This window comes from Panthera uncia, chromosome A2, assembly GCF_023721935.1.
Source record: "Panthera uncia isolate 11264 chromosome A2, Puncia_PCG_1.0, whole genome shotgun sequence".
Lineage (NCBI taxonomy): Eukaryota > Metazoa > Chordata > Mammalia > Carnivora > Felidae > Panthera > Panthera uncia.
The window spans coordinates 24,504,582-24,528,053 of record NC_064816.1 but is presented as its reverse complement, the minus strand read 5'-3'; the positions used below and the strand labels follow the sequence as shown (position 1 = coordinate 24,528,053).

Here is a 23,472-nt window from a genome sequence, read left to right as displayed (position 1 = left end):
TGGTAATTCTGTTTTTCATGAGTGCCTTTGAATTTCTGTTTTAAAATTAGGGTGAATTTTTTTTCCCTGTAAAGTAAATGCTTCAATTGAAGTTAATAGAATTTCTCATTCAGAACATCATTATAGTAAATTCATAGGTTCATTTCATAATTTATTATTTTATTTTATTTTAGAGAGAGAGAGCAAGTGGGGGAGAGGGGCAGAGGGAGAGAGAGAGATTCTTTCGGAATCAGGCTATACTTAATTTTTTTTTCAACGTTTTTTATTTATTTTTGGGACAGAGAGAGACAGAGCATGAACGGGGGAGGGGCAGAGAGAGAGGGAGACACAGAATCGGAAACAGGCTCCAGGCTCCGAGCCATCAGCCCAGAGCCTGACGCGGGGCTCGAACTCACAGACCGCGAGATCGTGACCTGGCTGAAGTCGGACGCCCAACCGACTGCGCCACCCAGGCGCCCCGAGAGAGAGATTCTTAAGCAGGCTCCATGCTCAGTGCTGAGCCTCACATGGGGCTCAATCCCGCGACCCTGGGATCATGACGTGAGCCAAAATCAGGAGTCCGATGCTCAACCAACTGAGCCACCCAGGCTCTCCTCACCCCATAATTTCTTTAGTCATTCATTAACTCATTCATTGCTTCAACAAAAATCTCTTCATCACATTCAGACACCTAGCAAGGTTTTGGTGACGTTAAAATAAATGATACACGCACGTTATCCTCAGGAGCTTATATTTGGCCTGGAAGTCAGACATAGGACTAACAACCATGATATGTACAGATAGGTGCTGGAATGGAGATGTGAACAAGATGTTGTGGAAGCACAGAAGAGGGAATGGTTGCATCTGCTTCGGAATATTGGTGACAGTTTCTTGAAGAAGTGAATAGTGAGCCAGGCTTTGAAGGAGATGTTTATAGGTACAGAGGAACTGTAGCATGACCAAGATAGGTGAAGAATAGGTAACATAGGAATGTAGTACACAGCAAATTTAGAAGATGAAGTTGGAAATGTAAGTGGGAGCCATGTGGGAAAAATTTTAGGGTATCTTTGCTCAACAGTTTGTACTTTGTTTTGAAGGTTTCTAGCTGTGCAAGTAATATACTTGGATCTGATTTTTAAATGCTTTTTTATTTTTTTAAGTTTATAGGAAGATTTCTCAGTCTCGCCTCAGAAATAATGCTTTTGCCTCAGTGGGTTCATTTCCCTATGGTGCGTTTGGATTGTGAAGATTTGAAGACAGGTCTAACAAACAAAGCAAAAGCCTTTGCAAACATATTATTAAATGACATAGCTTCAAAACATAGAAAAGAAAATGAAAGGTAAGTAGAATTAATTGCTAAACTTGGTATTATAGGGTTAAAAGAAATATTTTGCTAATGATAACTCTTGTTTAAAAGATTAGGGGGTGCCTGGATGGCTTATTCAGAAGAGCATGTGACTCTTGATCTTGGGGTTGTGAGTTTGAGACCCACACTGGGTGTAGAGATTACTAAAAAATAAGTAAGTAAATAAACTTAAAAAAATTAAAAACAAATTTTTAAATGTTTGTTTATTTTTGGGACAGAGCCAGACAGAGTGCTAGTGGGGGAGGGGCAGAGAGAGAGAAGGAGACACAGAATCCAAAACAGAGCTGTCAGCACAGAGCCTGATGCGGGGCTCAAATCCATGAACTGTGAAACCATGACCTGAGCCGAAGTCAGATGCCCAACCGACTGAGCCATCCAGGTGCCCCAATTTAAAAAAATTTTTTTAAAAGATTAAAATATAAGTTCTTACAATTTTTTCTTCACAGCTGCCTCCTAAGGACTTTCCCTTGTAGTCCCATTGGTCTGGTTTTTGTTTGTTTGATATGGTTTGAGAATTGTTTTGAGGAAACACAGGATTTTTTTTTTTTTTTTTTTAAGAAACTGAAATAAACTAGTGTGGATGCAGGCTGCATGAAAACAGAAAGACTTTCAATGATATTGGGAAGATCTTGGATTGTTCCTGACCCCAATATTGTGGTCTTACCTAACTTATTTTTATCATCTGTAAAATAGAGACAGCAATACCTACTTTGCAGAGTGGTTGTAAAATTAGATTCATAAAATAGTGGCTTGCTAGTTGGATATGTCATGCAGACACTTTTTCCTTGTCTCATGCTGGGTTTCATTTTTTTAAACGTATTTTAATGTTTATTTATTTTTGAGAGAGAGAGAGAGAGAGAGAGAACAGGGGAGGAGCAGAGAGAGAGGAAGATACAGAATCCGAAGCAGGCTCCAGGCTCCGAGCTGTCAGCACAGAGCCCGATGCGGGGCTCGAACTCACAAACCGTGAGATCATGACCTGAGCCGAAAGCGGATGCTTAACCGACTGAGCCACCCAGGAGCCCTGTATTTTATTTTATCTTTTGAGAGAGAGAGCAGGGGAGGAGCAGAGAGAGATGGGGACAGAGGATTTGAAGTGGGCTCCCCATTGACAGCAGTGAGCCCCATGTGGTGGTTGAACTCAAGAACTGCAAGATTATGACCTAAGCTGAAGTCAGATTCTCAACTGACTGAGCCATCCAGGTGCCCCTGTCTAAACACATTTTGAATTAGCTGTCAAAATTTCAAAATGTTGACACACACACACACACACACACACACACACACGCACGCACACACAATCCAGATCTTTTACTTTTCTTGAAAAGGTGGGAAGACTGTGCCTTGTTGGGCCTGCAGTGGTAGGTGGAACTGAGAAGCAGTTTCCATTTTATATGGAATGTGTCCTTTGGTTTGTTCACCCACTGCTGAATCAACTCATCATCCAACTCATTTAATTCATCTGTTACCTGCCTGTCTCCAAAAGAATCTTAGTTTGTAACTTCTGTAAGGACTAAAACTAATACATGTAAAGCACCTAGCACAGTGCCTGGGACATGGCATTCAATCAATGTTAGCTAGTATGTTTATTTTCCCAGAAGCAATGTGAGAAAATCATGTGCTTTAGAGTCAGAAAGATCTAGATTTGAATCCTGGCTCTGTAATGAACTAGTTCTATAACTCCAGGCAAGTTAGTTAATTTCCCTGAGCCTCAGTTTTCTGCTGTGCCAGCTGTGAAAAATAATACTTTCCCTGAAGGACTAATGTTAGGATCACAGATTACATTTTTTTAAGTGTTTATTTTTGAGAGAGAGAGTGTGAGCATGAGGGGGCAAGAGGGAGGGGCAGAGAGAGAGAGGGAGACAGAGGATCTGAAGTGGGCTTTGTGCTGACAGCAGAGAGCCCAATGCAGGGCTTGAACTCACAAACCATGGAATCATGACCTGAGCTCAAGTTGGATGCTTAACTGACTGAGTCACCCAGGAACCTCCACGGATTATGTTTGTAAAGCATCTGGCACTGTGCTTGGTGTAGAATAGTCACCCAATGAAGGGAGCCATCACATCAATAAATATTTTTAAGTAAACAAAAAGTATATGCCTGTCACGGACACCTGGGTGGCTTAGTCAGTCAGTTAAGTGTCTGTCTTGGTTTCAGCTAGGTCTGGATCTCACAGTTCATGGGCTGGAGCCCTGCCTTGGGCTTCTCTGTCTCCCTCTCTCTCTGCCCCTTCCCTGCTCTATCTCAAAAATAAAATAAAATAAATAAATAAATAAATAAACTTAAAATTTGACTGTCAAAAAATGAAGTATTGTCAGGCATGCTTTGTACAAAAGTATATTACACAAAAAGATATCAACAATGGCAAAGCATTCGTTTCTAACAATCCCATGGAATAAGAGCCACAACAATGCCTTAATCAAAAAATGATTTATGTTTAACATGACATTTTTTGGTATTTATTTTTGTGCTATCTGTGACTTTTCTGGAAAATTCTGTCACTTCCAACAAAATAACTGTATATTATTATAAACCCATGACATAAGAGCAGCTGAAAATTTGTCCAGTTTCCTCTATCTAGTGCATTCTTTCATTCTTTTCCATTTAAATTCCCTACTTGAGATAGATAACATCAAAAGGAGGAATGTGTGCCACTAGGTACAGTTTATTAAATAAATAATCATTAAAGAACGCTTTTCTTACTCACTGTTTAGTTTAGCATCTGTTTGGGCCAATCATTTGCTCTAATTTTGTCTGCCTTTGTCTTTTGTGGTACTGTCTCTCCCAAAGGGACACAGATTCTGCTCTAGCAAGGTGAAAGTGCCCTCATAGGATCACCTGTCTTTTTGGCATTGTCCACTTTGTTGCATCCCTCCTAAATTTTTGAAAATTAAGAATGACATATTAAGCCCTACGTGATCTAATTACTGCTCACCTCTCCAGCTTCATAATGTCCCCTTCTTTGTATTCACATTGGCCTGCTTACCATTCCTAAGTACACTCTACATCACACTGCTTAGCTGGATGTTCAAGAGAGTTGAAGAGATCCATAGAAAATTTTTTTTCTAATATACCATAATTTCTACATAAAAACGTTATGTCAATTTCATAGATTTTTGTAGATGTATGATGTATACCAAGTTACATCAGCTAAGTTGTCCTTAAATGTTTCAAGACGTCTTAGTGATTTAATATTTTGAAGCTATCACGGTTCATATTTTGTAATATTTATAACACATATATCAAATATGATATAGCATTAATTACTATAACCATAGTAAAGCAGAGCATTGTGTCAGTATCTGCAGTGATTTTGAAGCAATTAAAGAGCATGCATTAAAAGTCCCTGAGACAACAGAAGAGATGATGGATCTGATATCTTATGTAGAAAAAGCTCGGACTATAGGGATTCAAGAGTTGATTTTACGGATCAAGGTAAGAATCTTTTAATTACAATATTTTATTTATTTATTTATTTATTTATTTATTTATTTATTTATTTTATTTTAATGTTTATTTTTAAGAGAGATAGAGTATGGGGGTGGGGTGGGCAGAGAGAGAGGGAGACACAGAATCCAAAGCAGGCTCCGGGCTCTCAGCTGTCAGCACAGAGCCGGATGCAGGGTTTGAACCCACCGACTGTGAGATTATGACCTGAGCTAAAGTCGGACACTTAACCAACTGAACTACCCAGGCACCCCTCTAGTTGTGTTTTCTTAGGCTCCTCTGGGCTCTGATAGTTTCTCAGATTTGTTTTGTTTTGTTTTGTTTTGCTCTTTAATGGCCTTGACAGTGTTGAGAAGTACAGGTCAGGTATATCATAGGCTGGTGCTCTGTTGGAATTCATCTGATGTTTTTCTCTTGACTAGACTGAGTTAGTGGGCTTTTGGAAAGAGAATCACAAAGGTTAAGTGTACACACATCATCACATCGTATGAAGGGTACATATTATCAACATGACTTATCACTATTAATGTTGACCTTGACCACTAGTCTTAAATAGTGTTTATCAAGTCTCTCCACTCTTTTCTCCCCCTTTCTGTGATGTCCTCTCTGGAAGGAAGTCACTATATGCAACCCACACTTCAGAATTGGGGAGTTATGCTCTCCTCCTTTACCATGGAGTAGCTACATAATTTATTTGGATTTCTTCTGCATGAGAGATTTGTCTGCTTTTCCACTTATTAATTTATTCAATTACTTATTCATATCACTATGAACTAAGGGATATTTATTTTCTACTTAGGGCTAAAATATAAATTTATTGTTATGTATACCTTAATATCTATTGCTAAATTTTTTCTTAATTTTTGAGGTTTCTTTTTTCTTTAAAAACTTTAACTTCAAAAATGTTACATATGTTTTATTTCCCTTCTTAATAGTTGAGATTCTTTTGGGATGTCTACATAAACCATCATATAAATTGCAAATAATGAGAGTTTTGGTTCTATCCTCATAAACATTACACATTTCCAAAATCTTGTTTATTTTCTTTGCTACGATGGACTGACTAGGACTCTAGTACAGTAATCACTTGATCCCAACCTCAAAGGGGGAGCTTTCAATATTTCACTATTAAGTATGACATTTGGTGTGTGTGTGTTTCTTTAATAGGTACCTTTATCGGATTAGTATGCGCTCTTCTATTAGGTGCTATTTATTTGTTTATTTTGAGCTCCCCCCCTTTTTTAAAAAAAAAATTGATGTATAGTTGACACACAATGTCACATCAGTTTCAAGTTTACAACATAGTGATTCGACAACTCTGTACCTTATGCTGTGCTCACAAATGTAGTTACCATATTTGCACAATACAGCACTATTACAATACCATTGACTATATTCCCTATTCTGTACCTTTTATCTCCGTAACGTATTCATTCCATAACTGGAGGCTGTACCTTTCAGGTTTTTTTTTTTTATATTATAAATGGATGTTGAATTTTATCAGATCCTTTCTTTTTTGCATCTATGCTTTTTCTCCTTTAATCTATTAATATAGTTAATTGCATAGATGAAGTTTTGAAAGTTATATTTCTACATGCAATATAATATGCATTGTACACATTATATACATATTATATACATATATACTATATATGTCATACCAAAAACTTGTAAATTAGATCTTTGAGTCTGTATTTTAATTCTTTTTTTTTCAATATATGAAATTTATTGTCAAATTGGTTTCCATACAACACCCAGTGCTCATCCCAAAAGGTGCCCTCCTCAATATGTATTTTAATTCTTAAAAATTACAGCACTGCATATGAATCAATGAAAGCAATAGGAGGTAAAGGTCCTCAATTTATCCATTCATGTCAGTCTACTGGTTTAAAGGTTATTTTTCCCCTTTGCAAAGAGGAAAAATATGTAAGAAAAACATGTACTTACTATGGGAAACAGGATCTGACTTTCACCCCAAACTCTTCCTGGACAATTGCTGTATGTCAGTGGTAGGTGAGAAAGGTGATAATGTCATTGAAGATACAAAACAAAACAAAAGATGCCAAAATCTATGTCACCAAAGATTCAAAAATAAATACATAATAATAAAAAATATAAAATTCATTAAAAAAATTTAAGTCTTTATTTATTTTTTGAGAGAGAGAGAGAGAGAGAGAGAGAGGGAGTTTGAGTGGGGGAGGAACAGAGAGAGAGGGAGACACAGAATCTGAAGCAGGCTCCAGGCTCTGAGCTGTTAGCACAGAGCCCAACATGGGGCTCAAACCCACGAACCATGAGATCATGACCTGAGCTGAAGTCAGACGCTTCACCAACTGAGCCACTCAGGCACCCCAAAAATACAAAATTCTTTGAAATCAAAAGTTGAAAGTGTCAAACAAAAGCTCCATATTTGATCACCTTTTTCAGTCATGCACAAGGAGGACCAAGAGTACCTTTATGGTTAGTCAACTTCAAGATGAAACCTTTAGAGGCACCTGGGTGGCTCAGTTGGTGAAGTGTCTGACTTCAGCTCAGGTCATGATCTCACAATTGGTGGTTTCGAGCCCCACATTGGGCTCTATGCTGACAGCTCAGAGCCTGGAGCCTGCTTCGGATTCTGTGCCTCCCTCTCTCTCTGCCCCTCCCCCACTCACGCAGTCTTTCTCTCTTTCAAAAATATATAAACATTAAAAAATTTTTTTAAAGATAAAACCTTTAAAATGCTTTATTTCCAGCATAGAAGTCTACAGCTGTGTGGTGTGAAGCAAGTAAATAATCCTACAGCTACTGAAATACCCATGTGATTTGGGTAATATGAAATATCAGTTAATAATCTGAGTCAAATTGAAATTTGAAAGAGTATTAGAAATTGTTGGTTCTTTTCTTTTCCCTAATGCGTTTATTTCCTATATGGTGTATTATACCTGGAGTTTTCTTTTGTAGGAATCCAAACGCCGAATGAGTTACTTTTTAGATGTTTTCCTATTTCCTCCAGAAGACTTAGCTTTAAATTCAACTGTCCTTATGTGGCCTTGGAAAATTAATCCCATCTTTGATGAAAATGATGAGGTGAATATATTTTTCAGTATGTACTTTTGTATTCTGACGTTTTAAGCACATTTATTTAATCTACCTTTAAAAAGTAACTTCGTGTGTCAATATGAGTTTGGGGGCAGCAACGTTTATGGTCCTGCAGGCTTAGGACAGGATGTTAGGCTTAATACAGGGTCTGGTAAGAAGTGGGACTGACATTAAAGAGGTCAGAACTACTTGACAGCAGCTACCATGTCCCTCTGGCCTCACTGTAGCTCCAGGCACTCCATCCCATTGCCTGGAAGGAAAGAGCTGCTTGTTAGTGACTGAGGACGACAGACTAGGGAGACATTTGGGTTCCCCAACTCTGGACCAAGGAAGCGTTTTTCAGGTTTGTAATGGCCTGGAACTCTTCCAGTTGGCCACAGTCAGATTGGGCCTATGCTGAGTCTGTGGTTCGGCTCTTGACGATTCTTGGGCCAAGAGTTTAAATACAGTCCCAGGTATGAGCTGTGGCAGATACAGGGCTGAAACCTTCCTGGCTTGCTGTCCTCTGCTCACAGCACCACCATCCCAACTAGCATTTCTGCAGTTCCTCTTTTGCCATGACTGTCCAAAACCAACACCTGCCCAGTGCCGTGATGCTGAGGGCGGATGGTGGGTTGGGGCCAGAGTTGCCATTTCTGCTGTCGAGATTTCAGAGTCCGTCATTCTGTTTCGGATGAGAGGTCCTGGGAGATGATTAGACAGCTGGAAACATCGACCTGACTATTATTGTGTAAAAACTGTGCATAATTCTCAATGTATATTTATAAATTTCTATTTTTTATAACTTTGGGAGACTTCTTGGAGGGAAAAAGTAGTAAGCAGAGCCAGATTAAGAATGTTATTTATGAGCTCTAAAGGTCATAAATAAAAGGTCCTAATAAAAACTTTGCAAATGAAACAGAAAAAAAAGAGGTCAGAACTATTGTAAGTTGATAATAATAATAATAGTAAGCACTGCCTTAAGTGCTTTGCATTTAGTAACTCATTTAATACTCGCAAAAATCCCAGGTGTTCCTAATTCCCCATTTCATAGATGAGAAAAATGAGTCTCAGAGAAGTTAAGTAACTTGCCCAGTATCAGATTGAGTATACTTTAGATTTTGGAAAAGTTCTAGTGTAAAGCAGTCTCTACTATGGTGGGAAGTGAGATGGTGTAGTAATAAAAAGCATGGACTTCAGTCAGATAAACCCAAGTTCTAATGCAGATCTTGACTTTTATGACTTTGTGACGTTGGGCATACCTCTTGATTTCTATAAGTCTAAATGTCTTCATCTCTGAAGTAATAAGAATAATAACAATAACTGTGCTAATATAAGTAACGTGTTGAATAGTTCTTGACACTCGGGATCTATCTGTTAAATAAAGTATCTAATTAATATGTAAGAATTGTTACCATCACTTCAGAAAGCTAGGGAAAATTTTCTGTGTGGTTTATTATTATTTGCATTTTTATACTGGTCGGTGTTTCATTCTTGTACTCATTTTTACTTCTGTGGTGGTTTTTATTACTACAAAAAGCGTTCAGATTTCTGATTTGATAAATTTCCTTTGTAACAAAATAATTAACCTGATTAAATTGTCTCTTAAAAAGCTTATTGAGAATGCAAAACATGAAAAAGAAAATGAGCTGATAGCCAAGAGAGAGAAACTGATTTTGGAAATAGAAAAGGAATCACGCCGCATGGAAGAGTTTACAGAATTTGCAGAACTGGACCGCATGCAACAGGTGTGATGAACACAGAAGACGGTAGCTATGACAAGCCTGTAGATTAATACACGACATGTTTGCATACACTTAAAAACATGAAAAACATATGCTTACTCTGGCAAACAAGGTCTGACTCTTAGGCCTGAGCTGGTACTATTCATGTATCTTTCTTGTGACTTAGTTTTCTACCTGTAAAATAGACAGACCCATACATTTTGCTCTGTACTCTATACCATAGTTCTGTTGTGAAGTTGATATTTAAAGCCTTAATATAAATGCAAGAACACAGCCCATGCAGTGTCATATAATCTTATTTTAATAACGTTACTTGGATATTTCTTGAGATAAACAATTATTTGCTTTCAGTATGTGACAGATGTAAGGCAACTACAGAAACGTATTCAGGAGTCTGAAGAAGCAGTTCAGTTTATTAATAAGGAAGAGGAACTTTTCAAATGGGAATTGACAAAATATCCTGAACTGGATAAATTAAAAGTGAACATTGAGCCCTATCATAAGTTTTTTAATTTTGTTCTCAAGTGGCAGCGAACAGAAAAACGGTAATTTTTGTTAGTGTAATAAAAATTAAGCAAATCTGGGGCACCTGGGTGGCTCAGTCGGTTGAGCGTCCGACTTCAGCTAAGGTCGTGATCTCATGGTTCATGGGTTCAAGCCCCGCATCAGGCTCTGTGCTGACAGCTCAGAGCCTGGAGCCTGCTTTGGATTCTGTGTCCCCCTCTCTCTCTGCCCCTCCCCTGCTAGTACTCTCTCGAAAGTAAATAAACATTTTTTTTAAAAATTAAGCAAATGATATGGAAGGACTTGTAAAATGTTGCAGTGATATTTGATGTTGTTGTTGGTTAAGTGTTTGAAATAGGACATATTCATCCATTTGAAAGAGAACCAAGTGTCACACAGAAGTGTCAACCATTGCTAAGGTAGCACCTACCCTTACCAATATAATATGTAAAGTGTCACTTGGGTTTTCCAGAACTGATTCACTTTTTTATGCAATTAATGAATTTGACTAATATTTTTGGAGTCAAACCTGCATTTTATTTGGCTACCCTTAGTCATCCATTTACAGTCTGATATGTATTGTAGCACATGCAGCGTGGCTGAGATGATGGTGTTAATCTTCTCTCTCTACCATCAGCTCTACCTGTGTGATTAAGAAAAACATAACTTCTCTTGCCCACAGTTGTTTCTCTTATGAGAGTCGAGCCTAAAGAATATCTAAGTCCCCCTTTACACTCCAGACATTTCTGAGTTTAGTATTTTTTCTTTCAATCCAGGTGGATGGATGGAGGCTTTTTGGACCTCAGTGGGGAAAACATGGAAGCTGATGTAGATGAATTTTCCCGAGAAGTTTTTAAGACACTGAAATTTTTCCAAATGAAGCATAAGAAAGAATTGCAAGAAAAAAGAAAGGCCGCAAAAAAGCGGTCTCTGGGAGAGGACAAACTGGAAGAAGAACCAAAAGAGAATCCTACTATTATTATGTGCTCCACAGTAATGGAGCATATTAAAGTTTTTAAGGTATGAACACATTTAATGACATTTTAGAAAGTCCTGGCCAGAGCTGTTCACATCATTCAGTGCTAATGAAGAGAAATAGAACGATTTAGAAGCAAAACCAAAGCTGAATCTGGAAAACTTGATCTATTACTAATCTATTAGTAGATCTATTACTTGATCTATTACTAAATCCATGCTTCATTCTTCCCCAATAAAGTCATTGAAAGCAATCCTTTCATAGAACTATGTGTGGCAAATAGAAAAGACTAGAATGACTAACTACAATGATATAAAGAGGGTAAAAAATTACTAGAGCAGACCAGTCAGCCTATCTAAGGGCAACAGCACAGGATAGCAGTTAGTTGGGGGAGTTTTAAAGTCATACCACTTACGTTTGTATCACAATTTCACACTTCTTAGTAGCATATCTTAGGCAAGGTATTTAGCCTCCCGTGCTTCAAGTTGTGTTTTTTAAAAAATGTTTATTTATTTATTTTGAAGGCGGGGGCAAGGGGCAGAGAGAGAGAGGACGAGAGAGGGAGAAAGAAAGAATCCCAAGCAGGCTCCACATACCCAACAAAGAGCCCAGTGTAGGGCTCTCACCCACAAACTGTGAGATCATGACCTGAGCCAAAATCTAGAGGTGGATGCTTAATTGACTGAGCCACCCAGGCACCCCTCAAGTCATTTTTAATGAATAAATACTAACAGTTTTTGTGACAGTTAATAAGGCCTCCAGCTTCCCTAGGCAGTAGTGGCCGGGTTCCAGGGGTGGTGCCATTTCCATTGTCAATGCAGTGGAAACTTGGATGGGATTTTAAGCATTGTTTGTGTCTGTATCTAGCACTCTCAGAGATTCCATGAGCTGCCTGGATTTTTTTTAAAGAAACTACTTAAAATCGTTTTCAATATTTAATATATTTATGTGGCTTAAAAAATAGAGATATATCTGAAGAGTCTCCTTCCCATGTTTCTACCTGTATAACTCAGATTATCAATGTTACTACTTTCGTGTATATACTTGAGTTTTGTTACACATACAACCATATAAACATATGTTCTTATTCTTCCATCTTTTTACATAAAATACAGTGTCCTATATGTATTATTTTCCCTCTTTGTTTTGATTACTTTATCTTAGAGACCTTTCCTCATCACATACAAACTTTTTCTCTTTTTTTTGTTACACCTATATAGTGTTATATACTGGTATAAGATTTCATATGTGTGCAAGTATGACTACAAAGCAAATTCCAGAAGAGTAAATGCCAGCATGAAATCTATAGTCAAATTACCTTACATAGGGGCTATACCAGTTTAAACTCTCACCACCCTCAACAAGAGAATATCATCAAACTTGAGTTTTTGCTAATATAAGAGAATTTTTATTTCTCTTATTATGTAAAGTGTTAAGCATATTTTTATATATTTAAGAATGTTTTGTATTTCTTTGTGAAATGTTTGGTCTTATCATTGTCTATTTGTCTATTGAATTATTGATCTTTTTCTTACTGATTTCTAGGATATAATATATATAGATATTATTTATACATTAATATTGATTATATTAATATTTCTAAGACACATTAATTTCCCAGGGTATTATATTGTAAGTATATATATATATATATGTAATTCACATATATTAAAGACATTAGGCTTTTTCTATGTATGATGTATTTTGCAAATATTTATTATTTGTTTTTTGACTTTATTTATCATGTATCTTGCCTTGCAGAAGCCTTTTTATTTGAATTTAGATTTATTATTCCTGAAGTAAATGGAAAAGGAAGGTTTTTTATTTTTATGTAGTCATCATTCTATTCCTTTTTTATTTTTTATTTTTTTATTAAGTAATTTCTATGCCCAGAATGGAGCTTGAACCCATGACCTTGAGATCAAAAGTCGCATGCCCCAATGACTGAGCCAGCCAGGTGCCCCCATTCTTTTCCTTTGTCTACTGAATTTTAAATTATAGCTAGAAATGCTTTCCTCATTCCAAGGTAATGTTTTCTTCTAGCACTTCCATAGTTTATTATTTGCTAACATTTTATTGAGGATTTTTGGGGTTAAATTCAGGAGAGATGTTGGTCTTAACATTTTTGTAATGTCTTTGCCAGGTTTCAGTATCAGGATTATGATGTCCTTATGAAAGAAATTGGAGAGTTTTATGTTCTCTATTTTCTGAAAGAGTTTTCTATAAAATTGGTATTAATTGTTTCTTAAATATTTTAGAGGCACATTCACCAGTGATGTCATTGGATTTTCTTGTGGGAAAGGTTTTGAAAAGGATTCAATTTCTTTAATATATATAGGGATATTCAGATTTGTATTTAATTTTGTGTCAATTTTGATAAGTTGTATTTTCCAAAGAACTTTTCCATTTCTTCTAAGTTGTTGAATTTGTTACCATAAAGTTGCTCATGATATTTTTATTATCTTTTTAATGTCTGAAGAATCTGTATGGATAATTCCCTTTTCATTCCAATTCCAAATATTGTTAATTAATTAAAAAATTTTTTTTCATTTTATTTTATTAAAATTTTTTTCATATATTTTAAATTTAATTTTTTTAAATTTTTTTAACATTTATTTATTTTTGAGACAGAGAGACACAGCATGAATGGGGGAGGGGCAGAGAGAGAGGGAGATACAGAATCGGAAGCAGGCTTCAGGCTCTGAGCCATCAGCGCAGAGCCCGACGCCGGGCTCGAACTCGCGGACCGCGAGATCGTGACCTGAGCTGAAGTCGGATGCTTAACTGACTGAGCCACCCAGCGCCCCTAAATTTAATTTTTTTTTTTAAATTTACATCCAAGTTAGTTAGCATATATAGAACAATGATTTCAGGAGTAGATTCCTTAATGCTCCTTACCCATTTAGCCCATCCCCCCTCCTACAACCCCTCCACTAACCCTCTGTTTGTTGTCCATATTTATGAGTCTCTTCTGTTTTGTCCCCTCCCTGTTTTTATATTATTTTCGTTTCCTTTCCCTTATGTTCATCTGTTTTGTCTCTTAAAGTCCTCATATGAGTGAAGTCATATGATTTTTGTCTTTCTCTGACCGACTAATTTCACTTAGCATAATATCCCCCAGTTCCAACCACATAGTTGCGAATGGCAAGATTTCATTCTTTTTGATTGCTGAGTAATACTCCATTGTATATATATACCACATCTTCTTTATCCATTCATCCATCGATGGACATTTGGGCTCTTTCCATACGTTGGCTATTGTCAATAGTGCTGCTATAAACATTGGGGTACATGTGCCTCTTTGAAACAGCACACCTGTATCCCTTGGATAAATACCTAGTAGTGCAATTGCTGGGTCATAGGCTAGTTCTATTTTTAATTTTTTGAGGAACCTCCATACTGTTTTCCAGAGTGGCTGCACCAGTTTGCATTCCCACCAGCAGTGCAAAAGAGATCCTCTTTCTCCATATCCTCACCAACATCTGTTGTTGCCTGAGTTGTTAATGTTAGCCATTCTGACAGGTGTGAGGTGGTATCTCCTTGTGGTTTTGATTTGTATTTCCCAGATGATGAGTGATGTTGAGCATTTTTTCGTGTGTCAGTTGGCCATCTGGATGTCTTCTTTGGAGAAGCAGCTATTCATGTCTTTGCTCATTTCTTCACTGGATTATTTATTTTTTGGGTGTTGAGTTTGAGAAGTTCTTGATAGATTTTGGATACTAACCCTTTATCTAATATGTCATTTGCAAATATCTTCTCCCATTCTGTTGGTTGCCTTTCAGTTTTGCTGATTGTTTCCTTCGCTGTGCAGAAGCTTTTTATTTTGATGAGGTCCCAATAGTTCATTTTTGCTTTTGTTTCCCTTGCCTCTGGAGACGGGTTGAGTAAGAAGTTGCTGCGGCCAAGGTCAAAGAGGTTGTTGCCTGCTTTCTCCTCAAGGCTTTTGATGGCTTCCTGTCTTATGGTTAGGTCTTTCATCCATTTTGAGTTTATTTTTGTGTGTGGTGTAAGAAAGTGGTCCAGGATCATTTTTCTGCATTTCGCTGTCCAGTTTTCCCAGCACCATTTGCTGAAGAGACTGTCTTTATTCCATTAGATATTCTTCCTGGTTTGTCAAAGATTAGTTGGCCATATGTTTGTGGGTCCATTTCTGAGTTCTGTTTTCTATTCCATTAATCTGAGTGTTCTTGTGGCAATACTATACTGTCTTGATGATTACAGCTTTGTAATACAGCTTGAAGTCCTCCAAATGTTGTTAATTTAAACTTTCTGTCTTTTTTTTTTCCTAATTTGCCTAGTAAGGAACTTAGTTACAGTTCATTGTTCACATTTAGCTTATATGATCCTTTTAAATTTATCCTCATGATATTCTCATTTCTTTTCTTTTTTCTTTTTTTTAAGTTTATTTAAATATTTTTAGAGAGAGAGAGAGTTTATTTAAATATTTTGGTGTGTGACAAGAGGAGGGGCAGAGAGACAGGGAGAGATAGAGAATCCCAAGCAAGCTCTGTGCTGTCAGTGTGGAGCCCGACTTGGGGCTTGAACTCACAAACTGCAAGATCATGACATGAGCAGAAACCAAGAGTTGGATGCTTGACAGACTGAGCCACCCAGGCACCCCTCTCCTTTCTTTTCTTATCACCACCGTCACATCATCATCATCTCTATCACCGTGGCATAGTGTCATCATCTCTGGAAGTCATCTTGAGATGGAAGATAAATAAACTGTTCCCATATCACTAGTAGCATCACTATATTTTTCCTTGCTATTTTTTCTTACTCTTCCCAGCCTCTTAATGTTGGAAGTTCTTAGGGCTCAGTCATTGGTCCTTTTCTCTATCTACCCTAACTCTCTTGATGATCTCAGCAGTCTCATCAAAAATATAGATGAGTTTATACATGATTATATGCTGGCAACTCCCAAATCTTTAACTGGTATCCCAGACTTCTCTAGCCAGTCCCAAGATTCATATATACAACCTCCTACTTGTAACCTTTCCTTGGATATCTAACTACGTGGCAAACTCAAAATTTACTCTCCCATTGCCATCGCCCTGGTCCACGTTAAATCATCTTTTACATGGATTTCTACAAAAAGGTCCTAATGGGTTTCCCTGTGTCTACCTTTGCCCCACCTTCATCCCATCGTCTGTTAAAAATAGAGCAACTAGAAAAATTAAGTCAGATCATGTTACTCCTCTCCTCAAAGTTCTGCAAAGCCTTCATGTTTTACTCAGATAAAAAGTTTACATAGCACTTCATAATCTGGCTCCTCTTTATCCCTCTAACTTCACTTGAACTTTCAGCAGATGCCCCAGCCATACTGCCCCCCATTCTCGTTTCTTAAGCCCTCCTACCTGAGGGCCTGTGCTTCAGCTATTACCCCTGCCTACTGTTCTCTTCACTTACATATGCTCTTGTCTCATATCCTCCCCTCCTAAAATCTTTGTTCAAATTATCACCATATCCAGGAAGCCTTCCCTGAGCATCTTGCTTGATACCCCCACTGGTTCTGATTCTTATCCTGCTCTAATTTCCCTATTTTCTGTATCATTTATTACCCCTTAACATACCATATAATTAAATAGTTATTGAGATATAAATAACATATAGCATTGTATTAGGTTCAGGAGTACAACATAATGATTTGATATTTGTATACATTGCAAAATGATCACGACAATAAGTCTAGTTGACATCCATTACCACACATAATGGCAAGATTTTTTTCTTGTGGTAAGAACTTTTAAAATCTACTCTTAGCAACTTTCAAATATACAGTATGGTACTATAGTCACCATGCTGTATGTTGTATCCCCAGAGCGTATTTACTTTATCACTGGAAGTTTGTACAAAGGATATTTGTTTAATTTATTGATATATCATAATCACTAACAATGATGTAGATACTAAACAGTGTAGATGCTAAATAAGTATTTGTAAATGAATATAGAGTCAATAAGGAATTTCATATATGTACTTTTTGTTAATTCCTTCTAATCCCATTTTCCTTATATTCTTTCATCATGAGAGTTTTTAGGACCCTACTCCTACTATTACATGGAGTTAATATTTTTTCCCTTTTAAAATATGGACGCCTGGGTGGCTCAGTGGGTTAAGCATCCAACTCTTAATCTCGGCTCAGGTCACCATCTCACGGTTGGTGAAATCAAGCTCCTTGTGAGGCTCTATGCTGACAGTGCGAAGCCTGCTTGGGATTCTCTCCTCTCCCTCTCTCTGCCCCTCTCCTGCTCATGCTCTCTCTCTCTCTCTCTCAAAATAAATAAGTAAAATTTAATAAAATAAACTCCACAGCAAAGGACTGTGATAGTTGATGATTAAATTTTTACCGGTAAATGGCAAAATCACAGAATAAAGACCATGTAATGATTTGATGGTGTTGTTCACTGTTGTATCTCCATGACTGTAACTGAGCCTGACATATGCTAGGTCATTAAGACTTGTTGAGTATAGAGTTTGTTTCCTCTCCAGCCTCCTACTGAGGTACTGTCCATGCAGGCTGCCTATTCTACACTCAGCTCCTTCCAGCCTCTCACCTTCTGTGAGAGGATAAGGAATTATTATTATTATTATTTTTTGATATGGAATGCTTCAGGGTGCCTGGCTGGCTCAGTTGGAAGAGCACAGAACTCTTGATCTCGGGGTCATGAGTTCAAGACACATGTTGGGTGTAGAGATTTACTAAATAAATAAATAAATAACTTAAAAAATATGGAACACTGCACAAATTTGCATGTCATCCATGCACAGGAGCCATGCTAATCTTCTCTGTATCGTTCCAGTTTTAGTATATGTGCTGCCGAAGTGAGCACGATAATGCTTTTTTCTTTCTTTTTTTTAAAAAAAATGTTTATTTTTAAGAGAGAGAGAGAGAGTGCTAGCAGGAGGGGCGGGGGGGAGAGCAGAGAGAGAAGGAGACACAGAATCCAAAGCAGAGGCTCCAGGCTCTGAGCTGTGAGTACAGAGCCTGATGTGAGACTTGAATTCCCAAGCTGTGAGATCGAGGTTGGACGCCTAACTGACTGAGGCACCCAGGTGCTCAATAATGAATTTTTAATAAAGATAAATTTATTCACTTTGAGAGTATGTCCTTTCTATTTCATAGATGTTAAAAATTCTTTTATTTAGCGAATACTTATTGAGCACCTGTTATGTTATACCAAGTTCCAATGAATGCTGGGGAATATAATGGTAAGCAAAAACACATGATGGTGATAAAAAATGGAAAGTCAAAAACAAAGTCCTTGCTAATCAAAATGAAAAGTTGGATAATATGGGTGCCTTAGTTGGTTAAGGATCGGGCTTCAGCTCAGGTCATGACCTCCTGGTTGGTGAGTTTGAGCCCTGCATTGTGCTCTCAACTGACAGTGTGGAGCCCTCTTCAGATCCTCTGTCTCCCTCTCTCTGCCCTTCCCCTGCTCTCCCTCTCTCAAAAGTAAATAAACATTTAAAAAAAGGAAAAGTTGGATAATCTATGATCTTCCAATTTAAAAAATTACCTAATTAAATTATTATTTGCAAAAAAATGTAAACATGACTGTCATACAAATATAAAAATAAACATGTGTCGGGCACCTTGGTGGCTCAGTCGGTTAAGCGTCCGACTTCGGCTCAGGTCTTGATCTCACAGCCTGTGAGTTGGAGGCCCGCACTGGGCTGCTGACAGGTCAGAGCCTGGGGCCTGCTTTGGATTCTGTGTTTCCCTCTCTCTCTGCCCCTCCCCACGCATACTCTGTCTCTGTCTCTGTCTCTCTCTCTCAAAAACAAACACTAAAAAAATTTAGAAAAATAAAAGTGTCAAATATTTTATTCTATTTATTAATTAATGAGAGAACCAGTTAGGTGGTAAGTCTGGTTCAAAGAGCATTTCAGGAGCTTAGTATTTGTGGGAAATTTAGTAAAGGAATGTTAAAAAAAGATTGCTAGTATTGATATAAAGCTGGTTAATGTCATACAGAATAAACCAAATAAACATATTTGGACTTACCTTTTTTTCAGATAGAATTATTTGCACCTCTACTGGACAAAAAAATGCAAGTTATAATTTTACAATGTCTGGGACTTTGAATAATAAACAATGAGTTGAACATAATACAGTCTTTAGTTACATTTTTCTCAGGTGGCCCTGTACCTGAGATGGCATTGAAAGGACACACCACCTACCTTTTTTTTTTTTTTTGCTCCCCCTCGTCACACAAGTTTTAAATAATTGTTATTAACACCTGTTGTGAAACCAAAAATTGGGGGAACCCGTGCCCTGTAATATGGTGCTGGAAACAAAGTTAGTGTTGGGTAATGTTGTTTGATTGCTTTCAACTTGAAAAAATATATTCTTATGTACTTATAATTTTATCATTAGCTTACAGTTTGTTATTAGCTTGTATTTTTTCAATAGATTATTGAGATATAATCCACATATCATAACATTTACTCTTTCAAGCATACAGTTCAGTGGCTTCTTAGAATATTCACAGTTTTGCAACCATCACCACTATCTAATTTTAAAACATCTTCATTATACCAGTAAGTTAGCCTGTAGCTAATAGCAGTCACTCCCCATTTCCACCTCTTCCAAGACAATGGCAACTACTAATCCACCTTCTGTCTCTATGGATTTATCTATCCCAGACATTTCATATAAATGGAATCATATTATATGTGGCCTTTGTGACTGACTTCTCTCACTTAGCATGTTTTCATTGTTCTTCTGTGTTGTAACATGTATCGTTCATTCTTTTTAAGTTTATTTATTTATTTTGAGAGTGAGGGAGATGTGGGGGTTGCAAAGAGAGAGGGAGAGAGAGAGAATGCCAAGCAGGCTCTGTGCTGTCAGTGCAGAGCCTGACCCAGGGCTCAAACTTACAAACCATGAGATCATGATCTGAGTCCAAACCAAGAGTCAGAGGCTTAACCAAGTGAGCCACCCAGGCACCCCCCATTCTTTTTATTGATGAATAATATTCTACTGTATGGATGTACCACACTTTGTTTATCCATTCATCAGTTGATGGACATTTGCATCGTTGCACTTTTTAGCTCTTAGGATTAATGTCACTATGATTATGCATGTGCAAGTTTTTACGTGGACATATGTTTCACTCCTCTGGAGTATATACGGAGGAGTGAAAATTCTATGTTTAACTTTTTGAGGAACTGCCAGACTATATTCCAAAGGGGCTTCACTGTTTTACATTTCCACCAGCAATGCACAGGAGTTCCAATGTGTCCACATCCTGATCAACACTTGTTATTGTCTGTTGTTTTGAGTATAGCCATCCCAGTGGGATAAAGTGGTATCTCATTGTGGTTTGGATTTGTATTTATCTAATGACTAATGATGTTGAACATCTTTTACTGTGCTTATTGGCCATTTTTATATTTTCTTTAAAAATTAAAAAAAAATTACTTATTTTTGAGAGAGTCAGAGACAGAGCATGAGTGGGGCAAGGGCAGAGAGAGAGAGGGAGACACAGAATCCAAAGCAGGCTCCAGGCTGAGCCCGATGCAGGGCTTGAACCCATGAACCACGAGATCATGACCTGAGCCGAAGCCAGACACTTAACTGACTGAGCCACCGAAACACCCTAAAAAATTTTTTTAAACATTTATTCATTTTTGAGAGTCAGAGAGAGACAGACCATGAGCGGGGGAGGGACAGAGAGAGAGGGAGACACAGAATCCAAAGCAGGCTCCAGGCTCTGAGCTGTCAGCACAGACCTGGACACAGGCCCTGAACCCACAAACCGTGAGATCATGATGTGAGCTGAAGTCAGACACTTAACCAACTGAGCCACCCAGGCATCCCCATTTTTATATTTTCTTTGGAAATACATCTGTTTAAATCCTTTGCCCATTTTTAAATTGAGTGGTTATTTGTCTCTTATTTAATTGTAGTTTTTTTTTTTTTGTATATTCTAGAGATAAGTCCCTTATTAAATATATGATTTAAAAAATTTGGGAACACCTGGGTGCTCAGTCAGTTGAATGTCTGACTCTTGATTTTGGGCTGGGTCATGGGATCAAGCCCCACATCAGGCTCTGCACTGAGCATAGAGCCTGCTTGGGATTCTCTCTCTCTCCCTCTGTTACTCTTCCCTGCTCACACACATGCTCTCTCTCTCTCTAAAATGGGGGGGGGGGGAAGAAAAAAAATTTCTCCCATTTATTCTGTGGATTGTCTTTTATTATTTTATTTTTTTTAATATATTTTAAGTATCAGGTTTTATTAAAAAGTGCATTTTGATTAATTTATGATCTAGGTAAGCTGTTAAGATATCAGTATACTCTCTGAGGCACCTGGGTGTATAAGTCTGTTAGCGTCTGACTCTTGGTTTCAGCTCAGGTCATGATCTCACGGTTTTGTAAGTTCAAGCCCCATGTCGGGCTGTGCTCTGGCACCACAGAGCCTGCTTGGGATTCTCTCTCTCCCTCTGTCTGTGCCCCTCCCTCACTCACCTCTCTCCCTCTCTCTCAAAATAAATAAATAAACTTAAAAAAATATAAAAAAAAGATATCACTATACTCTCTGGAATAATAACTTCATAAATATTTAAAACAAAATTTTAAAAGCCTTTTTATTTCCTTCACCATTATTGTATTATTGTTTTACAATACACATATAACCTTGTGAATACAAAAAAAAAAAAAACCCTCTGGATGATAATTCTGGTACATGTAAAATACAGAATATATAATATATATATATATATATATATATATATATATATATATACTTTTTTATTCTTAAAAAATATTTTGTTCTCCACACTGGCAAGTATAGAATAGAATACTTCCAAACATACTTATGTTAGGAGTAAAACTTAGAGTTATATGCAGTTTCTGCACAAATATATTTTAAAGAAATAGATCTCTGTTTGTTATTCACCAACAAAATTGTCATGAGAGTGTGGATAATTAATTTATAATTATAAATTTATAATTTATAATTTATAATTTATAATTAATTTAATAATTAATTTATAGCTTTCAAGTTTTAGTTAAGTGATCATTTTCAAAACTCTTTTTAAAAACAAAATATTGATGGCTGTTTTCATTGTGATCTGTGAATTGTCTTTTAGTTTTTTTTGATGATGTGTTTTGAAGCACAGAAGTTTTAAATTCTGATGATGTCTCATTTATATATATTTTTTTCTTTTGTTGCTTGTGCTTTTGGAAGACGTGAAATCTCTTAAAGATTTTCATTTAGTATGTCTTTAGAAAAATCTTTCTTCCATATTTTCTTTGGATAAGGACAACCCAGGAATGGCCCCTTTGTGTCTATGATATTGCTGTTCACAGCTTTTGTTGATAGACCTAGCACAAACTTGGGAAGAGTGTTGCTATATGCTGCATCTAGGACAGCAGCTCTTAGCTTTGCCTATCTTAGTTATGCTGTGCATTTTTTACTTGTGTACCATATTCTATTTGTCCCTAATATCTTGGAATTTTTCTGAGAAGTGGAGCAACAATGCAGTATCAACTTATTAAAATACATTTTAAACCTTAAGCACACCTGGGGGGCTTAGTCAGTTGAGCATCGGACTTCAGCTCAGGTCATGATCTCACAGTTCCTGAGTTCAAGCACCACATCAGGCTCACTGCTGTCAGCTGAGTCTCCTTCTGATCCTCTGTCCTCCTCTCTCTCTGCCCATTCCCCCCTTCTCTCTCTTTCTCTCTCAAATGAATAAACATTAAAAAAATTTTTTTAAACATTAAAAAAAGGAAGCTGGCATTGCATTGAATCTTTAGATTGACTTGGGAAGATCACTGTCTTAACAATATTAATTCTTTCAATATGTGAGCAAGGAGTATTTTTACTTTTATTTGGTCTTCTTTAATTTCATTTAACAATTATTTGTAATTTTTAGTCTACAAATGTTGCATTTCTTTTATCAAATTTACTCTCGAGTATTTTGTATTTCTTGATGCTATTGTACATGAGATTTTTTCCCTTACTTTCAATTTTGGGTTGTTTATTGCTAGTTTATACAAACACAAGTAATTTTTGTATGTTGATGTTGTATCCTGCAATCTTGCTGAACTCATCTATTAGTTTTAACAGTTCTTAAATAAATTCCTTTTGGGGGCACGTGGCTAGCTCAGTTGGTGGAACATATGACTCTTGATGTCAGGGTTGTAAGTTTGAGCACCATATTGGGTGTAGAGATTACTGAAATATAGAATGAAAAAAAAGAAATGAATTCCGTAGAATTTTCTATATATAAGATCATGTAGTCTGTAAATAGAGGTAGTTTTATGTTTTTCTTTCCAATCTAATTGTCTTTTATTTATTTTTCTCACATAATTAGTGGCTTAGATATCGACATTAGAGTCTTATAGTTTAAAATTGTTGTTGTCCAGTTCACACAAATTGG

General features: G+C 37.0%; 1 protein-coding gene and 1 non-coding gene across 4 annotated transcripts in view; one reads left to right on the top strand and one right to left on the bottom strand.

Moving 5' to 3' along the window:
- The window catches only part of DNAH12 (dynein axonemal heavy chain 12), a 217,434-nt gene that overhangs the window by 22,092 nt on the left and 171,870 nt on the right, over window positions 1-23,472 (top strand). For 2 of the 3 annotated variants that reach the window (XM_049640747.1, XM_049640745.1), the window contains 6 exons: window positions 1,140-1,318; window positions 4,645-4,780; window positions 7,736-7,861; window positions 9,466-9,600; window positions 9,949-10,142; window positions 10,878-11,121. In XM_049640747.1, coding sequence (XP_049496704.1) covers window positions 1,140-1,318; window positions 4,645-4,780; window positions 7,736-7,861; window positions 9,466-9,600; window positions 9,949-10,142; window positions 10,878-11,121 — 1,014 coding nt within the window. Of the gene's footprint in view, window positions 1-1,139; window positions 1,319-4,644; window positions 4,781-7,735; window positions 7,862-9,465; window positions 9,601-9,948; window positions 10,143-10,877; window positions 11,122-23,472 lie in introns of those variants that run through there. The other variant, XM_049640746.1, reaches the window with a different exon arrangement.
- LOC125931088 (U6 spliceosomal RNA) lies at window positions 17,804-17,910 on the bottom strand. Its single transcript, XR_007460346.1, has one exon. It is a non-coding gene; the product is annotated as a U6 spliceosomal RNA (small nuclear RNA).